The 12,129-nt window shown below is 45.5% G+C and overlaps 1 protein-coding gene across 5 annotated transcripts in view; it reads left to right on the forward strand.

Moving 5' to 3' along the window:
- The window catches only part of LOC112224267 (semaphorin-5B), a 202,061-nt gene that overhangs the window by 145,740 nt on the left and 44,192 nt on the right, over nucleotides 1-12,129 (forward strand). For all 5 annotated transcript variants that reach the window (XM_042319451.1, XM_042319446.1, XM_042319462.1 and 2 more), the window contains 4 exons: nucleotides 8,231-8,348; nucleotides 8,752-8,933; nucleotides 9,695-9,838; nucleotides 10,211-10,358. In XM_042319451.1, coding sequence (XP_042175385.1) covers nucleotides 8,231-8,348; nucleotides 8,752-8,933; nucleotides 9,695-9,838; nucleotides 10,211-10,358 — 592 coding nt within the window. The remainder of the gene's footprint in view (nucleotides 1-8,230; nucleotides 8,349-8,751; nucleotides 8,934-9,694; nucleotides 9,839-10,210; nucleotides 10,359-12,129) is intronic.

Below are 12,129 nucleotides of genomic sequence, written 5' to 3' on the forward strand. Positions count from 1 at the left end.
CTGCAGGAGACAGTCCCAGGACAACAACACTCTGCCTCTGTGTTAATACAGCAGTCTGCAGGAGACAGTCCCAGGACAACAACACTCTGCCTCTGTGTTAATACAGCAGTCTGCAGGAGACAGTCCCAGGACAACAACACTCTGCCGGAAGCCTATAAAGAGGTTATGTCTTTCTGAATTGGATTATCCAAAGAGGACCTCTCCCTTTCTCTGTCCCCCTCTTTCTCCGTAGGCGTGGCGGATGTCAGTGGGTCTTATGAAGGACACCCACCAGGTGGGGTGACAAAACACATTGTCCTGCTGTCTGTCTGTCTGGCTGAGCCGGCCAGGCTATTCTCCAGTCGGTCAGTGGCCTAGCCTGATCTGTGGGTGGCCCTCCCAGTCCCATTCACACATACAGCCTTTCATAATGAAACCTCATAATAACTAGTGGAACTACAGCAATACATCAATTCATATTGGCTTCTTCAGCCCCCTCTGTGTGACACAATGGAGGTTTCTGTGGAGCAGTCTAGTGTAGAAAAACTACAGAGGCCATGGCATGGTTTATTTTGAAGTCTAAAGTTATCCGTTTTTTTTTACAGAGATAACCCCTCGCTCTGGAAAAGGATCCTTCCTCTGTTACCACATGAATTGCAGTACTATACTAGTGTTCAGCCAGAGAAGGAAATGATTGGTTCTGTCTTTGCCCCCTATATTAGCATGAATGGATAGGATGTTAATACAGCACTGGGAAAACTCATGTTTAATGCTGTTATTATTATATTTTTTATATCTGTGGCCATTCAAGGGGTGAACGGGCAAGACAAAGATTGTAAGTGCCTTTGAACAGGGTATGGTGGTAGGTTCCAGGCGCACCAGTTTGAGTGTCAAGAACTGCAATGCTACTGGGTTTTTCACACTCAACAGTTTCCCGTGTGTATCAAGAGTGGTCCACCAACCAAAGGACATCCAGCCAACTTGACACAACTGTTGGAAGCATTGGAGTCAGCATGGGCCAGCATCCATGTGGAACGCTTTCAACACCTTGTAGAGTCCATGCCCCAATGAATTGAGGCTGTTCTGAGGGCAAAAGGGGGTGCAACTCAATATTAGGAAGGTGTTTTGTACGCTCAGTGTATTTTTAGCTAATGTGTACAACTTTGAACGGTACAGTGTGCCTGGTGTCTGTTTAGGGATCAAATCAGCCATATTGCTTTGCACAGTGTTGTCTGTTTAGTGGTGACTTACTGTGCTGCACCGCCTACAGAGGTGGTGTAGTCTGCCCTCTGTTAGTGAAAATTACATCTGACCTCCCCAATGGCTACTACCTACTGCTAAGTACAGCCTCCACCTCCACTCTCAATCTCTCTCTCTCTCTCTCTCTCTCTCCTTCTCTCTGTGTTTTCCCTCTCGAACTCGCGCTCTCTCACTCTCTCACCTCCACTTTCTGTAAGTAAGTAGCCTTATTTATTCTGCAGCGGCTGCAGTGTTGTTTGCATGGTAGTGATACGTTGTAGCCAAGCTGCGCCAGCAAAGTAGCTCTGTCAACACTTTCACTGAGGCAAGGTGTTCCAGGTCCATACATACAGCTCAATGGCAGGATTGGGAGGTGGCGTAATAATGTTGTGAATGTGTTAAATCAGGATAGAAGCCCTGAGATGCTAACCACTTACCCCTACTTCCCTGCCAACCTCTTAAGTGTAGTACCCTTGATGTTTAGGTGGTGAAGGTGAAGACAGAGTAGGAGTGGGAGTTTTGCTTGCTTTGTGATTTACAGCACTACCATAGCTGCAACTAGCCAGTCAGGGGAGGTAGCAGATTAGTGGGCCTGTGCTGCAGGAGTTTATAACAACATCATGAAAGCACAAAGTGGCTGTCTCGGTGTGTTCACCATGAACATGACCAGCTCATTTTTCCAGTGTAGAAGTTCAATGATTTCCTGATCCTCTCTAGCTCAGGGAACTTCAGGTGTTTTCATTGTTTATTCAATTATTTTCACAATCAGACCATTTGTGGATAGCAAGGTTATCCTAGTGGAGCGGCAGGATAGCCTAGTGGTTAGAGCGTTGGACTAGTAACCAGAAGGTGCAAGTTCAAATCCCTGAGCTGACAAGGTACAAATCTGTTGTTCTGCCCCTGAACAGGCAGTTAACCCACTGTTCCTAGGCCGTCATTGAAAATAAGAATTTGTTCTTAACTGACTTACCTAGATAAATAAAATAAAAATAAATGTCTACAGCTGTATTTCACAGACCCTCAGGCAAAATAATAGTTATTTGCTTTTACAGGTGGGAACTATTCAATTCTCAAGTTTATTTTAATGCCCATGGGCATTTTTTTATCTTATAAACCCTGGCCATCAGCATTGAGTCCTGAGGTTGGGCCCTGGGGACAATAATAACCTCTTTATATATAGTATTCTGGCCTTAACATCTCCAGAGCATCCCAGGAGCCCTGAATAAATCCAGTGTTTTATTGTCTGTGTGAGAAGAACTTTAATTCCACCCACTGGTCCTCAGCAGAGACAATTTATGGTCTGTTGATGCTGCCGCCAGCCTGTCAACAGGGTTCTAAAACACAGTGCTGTTAAGCCTGTATGAACACTCCACTCCCAGGAACACACCAGGGAGCCATGGACAAAGAGGGAGAAGGGGAGAGAGAGAGAATGGGGGAGAGAGGGGGAGAGAGAGATGGGGAGAGAGGGGATTGAGGGAGATGGAGAGGAGGGGATTGAGGGAGGGAGGGATTGTTAGGGAGAGGGGGTTGAGAGAGATATTGAGGGAGGGAGGGATTGTTAGGGAGAGAGGGGATTGAGAGAGATGGAGAGGGAGGGATTGTTAGGGAGAGGGGGATTGAGAGAGATATTGAGGGAGGGAGGGATTGTTAGGGAGGGAGGGATTATTAGGGAGAGGGGGATTGAGAGAGATGGAGAGGGAGGGAGGGAGGGATTGAGAGAGATGGAGAGGGAGGGATTGAGGGAGGGAGGGAGGGATTGTTAGGGAGAGAGGGGATTGAGAGAGATGGAGAGGGAGGGATTGAGGGAGGGAGGGAGGGAGGGAGGGATTGTTAGGGAGAGGGGGATGGAGAGGGAGGGATTGGAGGGAGGGAGGGATTGTTAGAGAGATGGAGAGGGAGGGGTTGTTAAGGGGAGGGGGATTGAGAGAGAGTGAGGGGAGGAGGGGAGAGGGGGAAGTAATCACAAAGTCTATGTATTTATCACTGGTGCAGAATGTTTTTCTTTTTAACGGGCTCTCCTCTCTGGCAAACCCCCAATATTAAAAGCATTTATATTTCTCTCTCTATCCCTCTCTCACTCACTCTCTCTCTCTATCCCCCTCTCTTTTACACATTCTTTCCCTCTCTCCCTCTTTCTCCCTCCTTCCATCTTTCTCCTTTTTCCTCCTTCAGCCTTTATTTGGGCAGGCAGTTTGTCTTAACCTGCCTCACACCCTCCCAGCTCCCGAAATGCTGACAAACCTTCCCTCTTTTTTCAGTGAGGTTGTACCGTCTGCTCCCCCTTCTCCTCTCTCTCGCTCTCTCGCTCTCACACCTCTCTCTCTCTCTCTCTCTCGCTCTCTCTCGCTCTCACACCTCTCTCTCTCTCTCGCTCTCTTGCTCTCACACCTCTCTCTCTCACACACACACCTCTTTCTCTCTCTCACACACCTCTCTCTGTCTCTCTCTGTCTCACCTTTCTCTCTCTCTGTCTCTGTCTCCTGCTACTCTGTGTGCATTTTAGTTTAGTATCAGTGAGGTGACCATCACCCCCCTCCCCCCCTTCCCCCATAGGACAGTAGAAGAGGGATAGCGGAAGGACAGCGCAGCAGACAGGAGGACAACTCAGTAGGCAGACGGGTCCTTCTGGCAGGCAGCCATCTTTCTGCTTCTGGACGTTTCAGCCCTCCCCAGCCCTCTAGCACGGTGCTATGAGGCTAATTGGATCCTGAGCTGCGATTAGCGTGTAACGCTACGCTAAACCGGGGGATTTATCTGGCCAAAGGTTTATGATGAACCACGGCCGGCACGTAAGAGCAGCCCAGCGCAGGCTGGAGGGAAGCCCCAGGGACAGAGCCTCTCTTCTGGGATGAGGAAGCCTTGAAGCTGGCCTGTCCCCAATATGCCTATTGGCTATGACAACTTACATTTCTAATCAGAATATTTACACAACCTGTCTGTCTGTCTCTGTCTTGTTTACAATTATGAGGTCATGATTTGCAGTTAAACGGAAAGTGATAACTGCTGTCTTTATGACGTTCTATTAAAAGGCCTAGTAAAGGACAGCAGGTTTACAGCTCTCACAATCCCTTTTAAAATGTCCATTAAGCCCCCTGGCGAACTCTGGAGATTTATCACAAGCTGTCTGTCGACAGCCAAGCCACATTGTTTTATCGTTTGGTTTATTTTTGCCGGTCGCTCTGTTTAAAATTTAACAGCCCGTGTTTTGTTTTGAGGCTTCGCTGTTTTGATATAGTGTGCTATGTCACCAGTAAAAGAGGCCGGTGAATTATATATCTTGGGTTGGTGTCAGAACCATACAGAAGCCTTCTCTCCTTCTCTCTTTCCCGTAACCTTTATATCTCCCTTAGTCTTCTCACAGTCATTGAAACACACACATTCACGTGCACACACACACACACACACACACATACACACACACTACAAAACCCGTGTTTGGGGAAGTTACTCTGAAAATATAGTTTACAAAACTACCAATGACTTAAGTTCATTTACACTACAGCTATCCTTGAGAAAAGTATACTTTACTTAAGAGCCCGTAAGTAAGCATTTCACTGTAAGGTTGTGTTTGTTGTATTTGGAGCATGTGACAAATACAATTTGATTCAATTTGATTTGACAACATGTAGTTCGCTACTCCCCAACACTGTGCAAATCCCACATTCCTCTCTATCAGCAGACACCATCACATGTAGACTCTTAGAAAAAAGGGTTCCAAATGGGTTCTTTGCGTAGGGATAGTGTTTTACCAAGAACCGTTTTGATCTGAAGAACCGCTTTTGAAAGACAAGGGTTCTTTGTAAGGCAAATGGTTCTACCTAGAACCTTTAACATCCTAAGAACAGTTTTTGGAAGAAAGGGTTATTTGATGATTCTTTGAAAGGCAAACATGATTCTTTGGAAAGCAAGAAGGGTTTCCAAAGCCATATATCATATTTCCCAGCATGCTCTATTGCAGGGTGATTTTCAGAATTGTTTGTTTTAATATCTGTGTTTTTGCATGTACAATCATTGGGCGGCAGGTATCCTAGTGGTTAGAGCGTTAGACTAGTAACCAAAAGGCTGCAAGATCAAATCCCTGAGCTGACAATGTAAAATGCTGTCGTTCTGCCCCTGAACAAGGCAGTTAACCCACTGTTCCTAGGCCGTCATTGAAAATAAGAATTTGTTCTAGTTAAATAAAAATATGTTTTTAAATGTAAATTTTTTTTTTTAACCCCTTTTCTCCCCAATTTCGTGGTATTGTTGTTTAGTAGCTACTATCTTGTCTCATCGCTACAACTCCCGTACAAGGACATCCCTACCGGGCGATGCTAGGCCAATTGTGCATCGCCCCACAGGCCTCCCGGTCGTGGCAGGTTACGAAAGAGCCTGGGCGCGAACCCAGAGTCTATGGCGCTGCAGTACAGCGCCCTTAACAACTGCGCCACCCGGGAGGCCAAATAAAGTTTTATGTTTTTTAATTGGTTGATGTAATCTGTTTGATTTATTGCACATGTGACCGAGATGGTTATTCCAGTTTAGATGATTGAGGTAGTCTCAGTATTTAATCTGCCCTACGCTGGCAGTCATTGTGAATGCAGGTTGCGGGTGATAAAACATTTCACTTGTTGGCTATCCTAACCCTGGCTGGATTCCAATAGGAATTAAACATCACTTTGCAAACCAGCATAATGTGACTTGCAGGCCTGATGTGACTCTGTAAAGGGATCTACCTAGCACCAAAAAGGGTTCGCTTATGGGGACAAACTGAAGAACCATACATGGTTTTACTTTTCTGAGTGTACCTGCTCCCACTTCATCCCTTACAGAGCCTACATCAGAGCCTTGTCTGTAGCTGGCTGGCTGATCTCCTTTACTTGTACAATGCCCTGTGAGCTTTGGCTGGCCAACAGTTGATGCAGCTGGAGAAAGGTCAGATGGGATCGGAGCTAAACCCACTAGTCCTCACTGTAAATCCTACAAAAAAAGGTGCGATCTAGAACCTAAAATGGTTGTTCGGATATCCCCATAGGAGAACCCTTCGAGGAACCCTTTTTGATTTCAGTTAGAAGGACCTTTTCCACTGAGGAGTGTAAAGAGGGTTCTCCTATGGGGACAGCCAAATAACCATTTTAGATTCTGGACAGCACCTTTTTTTGGACGATTTACAGTGTAGACTAGTGGGTTTAGCATACTGTCCACACTGTGTGTGTGTTTGTGCATGCTTGTATGTGCGTGCATGTGAGAGAGAAAGAGATGGAGAGAGAGCGGGATTACCCCCAATCTCTTATTCCTATGGGCCCATTGTTACAGTAAGCTGGCATGAGTAAGGTGAGCAGACGGGACGGTTGGCATGCCCTGCCCTGCAGTGATGTTTGTACTGCAGGGTGGCTCTCCTTTTCTCTCTGGTAAACCCGTCCTCCACTGCCCCTCTCGCTCACTGCGCTCGTCAAAAACCGTCAAGTCAGCATTATTTTCAAGCTGATGCATTTTCGTAGTCTTAAGAGCTTACATGGATGGCTGGCTTTCATCGCTGTGTGTGTGTGTGTGATTTCTTCACTGTAATTAATGAGACCAGGTCCAGGGTAAACTCTTTCAGCTGAAGGCATTTTAGCTTTGAGGTGTGCGCCCTGAGGGTGGGTGTGTGTCCTCGGGCCTGACTTCTGGCTTACTGTAACGGAGGGTAATTGGACCTCAGATCTGCACCATGCTCTTAGATATTATCCTCCTCTAAGAAAGAGATCTGCTTTACAATGAATTATTATGCACATCCACCTGGCTTCTTAAGTGTGAGTGTTTAGCCTGTCTGTCTGTAGGCAGCATTATGTGTCTGAGTAAACAGAATGCACACTAACAGTGCTTGGTGAGGCAGCTAAACAGTATCAACATGTTATGCTTGCCAGGTCTTCAGCCTCTCACTTACCACTCATTTAAAGCTATGGTGCAGCAGAAGCGTTCCCATCTCTCTGATGTCACCACAACAACAACACCACAACAACATGGATCCCTTCCCATAGCCTCTCTCTCCCTCTAGCTCTGAGTCAGGCCATCTCTGATGCAGGTTGATACAATATGTCAGCTCAGCACTAACTCCTAAAACACCTTCCCCACTGCAGGACTTGGCTCGGGCTTGGCTGTGTGTTCTGTAACAACACAAAGTGATGCTTAGACCTCGTAGCTGAAACACCAGAGGCCCCACTCAAATAAACCAAGGGGGCTGGTGCCAAGAATATAATTCTCTTTCTTTCTCTCTGCTAGCTTAGGAGGCCGTAAAGAGGTAGTACAGGCCGGAAATAGGGAGCATATATGGGTTCAAATAGTATCTAAGATCTTTCAAATACTTCAAGCATTTGCTTTAGCCTGCCTGGAACTTGTTGGTACTTTTCTATTGGTTCTACAGCAACAGACCAGCTCAATCAAGTGTTTGAAATGATATCAAATACTATTGGACCCAGGTCTGCGAGGGAGGCAGTCAGGAGTTGGTACAGGGCAGTAAGGACTGATGTGTTTATTACAATAAGTTCTCTATTTCTCTCTCTTTTCTCTCTTTCGCTCTCTTTCTTTTGCGCTCTCTCTGCACTTTTAGTCTCTCTCTCTCTCTCCAGCTCTCTCTTTCCCTCCCCATCTTTCTCTCACTCCCTCTCACTCCCTGTCTCCCACGGCCTAACTTCATCATTAACAGGTTTAGATTTAATAACCCCTCATCAAGCTCCTGTTTTACTGGGAACTTGCATATTTCATCGATGTTTGGTTGCTGCACGGCTGTATGTGTGTGTGTGTGGGGGTGGGGGGGGGCTGAATTGTTTACCTCTAGTCAGACGCTCCTTAGTTTAGGAATCACAGGGGTACGGGCTGTGTGCCTGGAGGCCGAGTGAGTTTATTTGTACATGGTTTAGTGGGCCAGCCTCACAGGGCTGGTGGGTGTTCTTTGCTTGTGTTTACTGCTTTGACTGACTGCTCTCTCTCTATCCTTCACCATCTCCCTCTCCCTATCCGTCCCCCTCTCCTCCATCTCTCTTGCCCCCTGTAGGCTATGCCTGGAGGCCCGGGACCCATACTGTGGCTGGGACAGGAAACAGAGGCAATGCACCACCCTGGAGGATAGCTCTAACATGAGCCAGTGGAGTCAGAACATCACTGTGTGTCCGGTAAGTGCCAACAGGGACCCCCAATTCCCCCTACCCCACTCGTTTTGTTATTTCCCTAGGTGTCAATATTGTCACTGGTAAGCCCCTGGGGCTGCCTGCGTCACTGCTGGCTGTCTGACAACCTAGAATACCTCCACTCTGCCTGGTCTCTCCTGGGGACTCTGGTCATATACAGTACAGTAGTAGTCTGACAGTTTAACATTGTAACATTTTGTTTTGCCTTGGGGACTCAGTTTGTCCAGGTCGCCCTTGGAAAATATTTTTAGCCTCAGGTGTCTTTCCTGATTAAATAAAGGTAAAATAACAGTTTTCCTGTGTCAAGGTTATTGTCACATGATTAATGATATCCAGTAAATTCCCTGACACTCTTATCTCTCTCTCTCTGCCCTTTGTGGATTTTCAGCTGAGGAACCAGATCACCATTGGCGGCTTTGGACCCTGGGCAGCGTGGCAACAATGCAGCAACGACGACGGCGAAGGCACCAGCACCTGTCTGTGTCGCTCCAGGGAGTGTGACAACCCTCCAGCTCGCTGTGGTGGGAGGAACTGTGAGGGGCCCACCATCGAAGTCTCCAACTGTTCCAGGTATGTAAAACAAATAGGGATTTATATAGATCCTGATTGGAGGATTGCGTATTTCCTGCTTCTTCCCTTCTTCCAAGCAGGTTTTCTGGAAAACCTGGTAATTTGGGGACAGTTACAGGAATTTTGCCACCCTAACCACCAACCACCATCTCATGTAGGGTGTGAAATAACAACCCATTCCCTATATAGTCTACTACTCATGAACTCTGGTCAAAAGTAGTGCAGTACATAAGGGATAGGGTGCCGTTTCAGACGCAGCCTCATATGTCTGTCTGTCTGGAAGTGGCTATTGAAAATTGAGAAATGCTTTCAGAGGAGCAGAGCACTTAAGCAGATTGAAGAATGTGTTTCTGGTGTCACATTTAGCTCCTGAGCAAGTGGTTTTGCTTCCCTCTCAGAATCCCAAATTAGGGCCATATTCATAAGTGTGTTGAGTGCATAAAGAGATTGAACGGAATCTTAAGCACTTACAAATATGTACTTCTATAATGCATATTTTAGGGAAAATATATTTAGTACAAAAAATTCTGTAATCTTTTTTCGTTTACCTGGAATATTGGAACCATTTTTTTACCTGAAACTTTTTATTTTAGATTCTACAAATAAACGTTTTACTCTGTACTCATCAAGCCATCGTTTCCGTTTGGACTCATTGGACTTATTGGATGTACTTATTGGATGTCTCAATCTTGAAACTGGTTTCCCCACGGCGCTACAGGATTCTTTGAACCTCCTATAACATCACATTTCTGTTGCCGTAGAAACGGAGGCTGGACCCCCTGGTCGTCATGGGGACAGTGCAGCACCACCTGTGGTACGGGGTTTGAGATGCGCCAGCGCTCCTGCAACAACCCGTCGCCCCGTCACGGTGGTCGCGTGTGTGTGGGCCCCGTCAGGGACGAAAGGTGAGAGGAGAGGGGGAGATGGCAGGTCTATTTGTGAACAAATGTTGGTTATGTAATACTTTTATCTTTTGTCATTTTTTTGCTGAATAATGAACGTGTTCGCTTGACTCAAAGGAGCAAAACTCTTAAACATGTATAGGTGTTTTACTAAGAAAGGACATTTATGATTAATTTATGAGACGTGTTTTGCACTTTTCAGTAACAGTATTGGCCCTCAGTATCTTTTTGGGCATGATGGTCTTAGGTAAATATCAGCCCTCTTACACACGCCAGTGCCTCTCACCGTGTAAGGCAGAAGACAAATTTACATTTCTTCCAAAATAGATATCAGTTTCTACCCTCCCGTCCCGTCTCCTCTCCTCCCCTCTCTAGGTTCTGTAACGAGGGTGTGTCATGTCCCCAGCCTATCTTCTGGTCCCCGTGGGGTTCTTGGACTAAGTGCAGTGCTGAGTGTGGAGGTGGGGTCCACTCCAGGGTCAGGAGCTGTGAGAATGGGAACAGCTGCCCAGGCTGCGCACTGGTAAGATATGGATGGACGGACAGACGGGTGCACACACACACACACACACACACACACACACACACACACACACACACACACACACACACACACACACACATACACACACCTCTTGGCTCACAGAGCTGCTCTGAACCTGTATGTGAGCCTGAGAGGCGCCCCTTAGCCCTTCCAGTCCTCAAAGTGCGCTTTTTGTTGATGGTAGAATTTAACCAAAACGTTTGTAAAGTTATTTTTTACAAATTGGTTGTTGTTGTTGTTGTTCTGAACCTACTGCCCGCATGCCCTTGTTAAATTCTCATCTATGTTTCAGAACCAAAAAGTTGTGTGTCTTGATTGTTGATCAAGGACCATTCATCAGCACAAAGGACTGTGTGCATATCCAGATGTTGTGACCAGAAAGATTTCCCTCCAGTTTTTCCTGGAATAAACAGATCGGTCTACATTTATCATCCATATAAAATACAGTTTATCTACTACTGACTCATCTTTACCAGAACTATAATAGGCTACCTGGCAATTTTATTGATACTTTTCATAATTCAGATAGGCCTAATTTAGGTGGTACTGGCGATGTGTCTAAAGATAAGCAGCTGTAACATCGCACTGACTTCAGTATTATGGAATTACGATGTAACATATTCTGGCAAATTTATGAAGATATTTGTGAGGAAGCACAGATCTACTCGGCAGCCAACAAGCACTCTGCAGGCAGGCTGCCCTCCAAAGTGATGGAGCGGTATGGACACAACATGCTTTCCATCAGATCCTGCAACATTCACTACAAGTAGGCATAGGATTTTGCTCTGGTTGACCTGGCCTCCACAATCACCCGACCTCAACCCAATTCAGATGGTTTAGGATGAGTTGAACCGCAGAGTGAAGGAAAAGCAGCCAACAAGCGCTCAGCATATGTGGGAACTCCTTCAAGACTGTTGGAAAAGCCTTCCAGGTGAAGCTGATAGAGAGAATGCCAAGAGCGTGCAAAGCTGTCAAGGCAAAGGGTGGCTACTTTGAAGAATCTCAAATATAAATATATTTTGATTTGTTTAACACTTTTTTGGTTACTACATGATTCCATATGTGTTATTTCATAGTTTTGATGTCTTCACTATTCATTTACAATGTAGAAAATAGTAAAAAAACTTTCTTGAAATATATTGGAAACTATGGCCCTGCTCTGGACTCCGGAGAAGTGAGATAATATATCGCTCGTTGATATTGGCTGCTAACATGAATGACTTTCAGCACCAAATGCAGGTGTAAAAGGCAGTTTATTTATGTAGCCTATCTTGCGTTTTGAAAATAAATCACAGTTTATGGCTGGCTACATTTGCGCAAACAATTGTGTGCACACTTCCATGTGCATATGCGGGGGTCGCAAGTTTTGTACCACCCTTTTTTGGGAGTCGCAGGTCAAAAATTAAAATAAAACACTGGGATACATGTTACTGGCAACAAATCTAGTTGGGTTGGATATAGTAATAGTAGGCTACAATATTTCTTACAATCTTCTATTTTGGCTGGAATTGTGTTGGTCATTGTTAATAAATGCAGCATTTATCCCCCCCCCCCAAAAAAAAATGTTTTGCCTGCGCTGAACATATCGGACCAGTGCACTACTTTTGTGAAGAAATGTAGACTAAATGTATTTCAGTGTTTACCAGCATTTGTAACTTGAGTCTGATAATTATATGTACAAAACAGTTCATTTGATACTTGTGGAATATAAAAATACTTGCTTGATATAGGTTTTCAGTTTCTTTAAATA

This window comes from Oncorhynchus tshawytscha, linkage group LG03, assembly GCF_018296145.1.
Source record: "Oncorhynchus tshawytscha isolate Ot180627B linkage group LG03, Otsh_v2.0, whole genome shotgun sequence".
In the NCBI taxonomy this organism is placed as follows: Eukaryota; Metazoa; Chordata; class Actinopteri; order Salmoniformes; family Salmonidae; genus Oncorhynchus; species Oncorhynchus tshawytscha.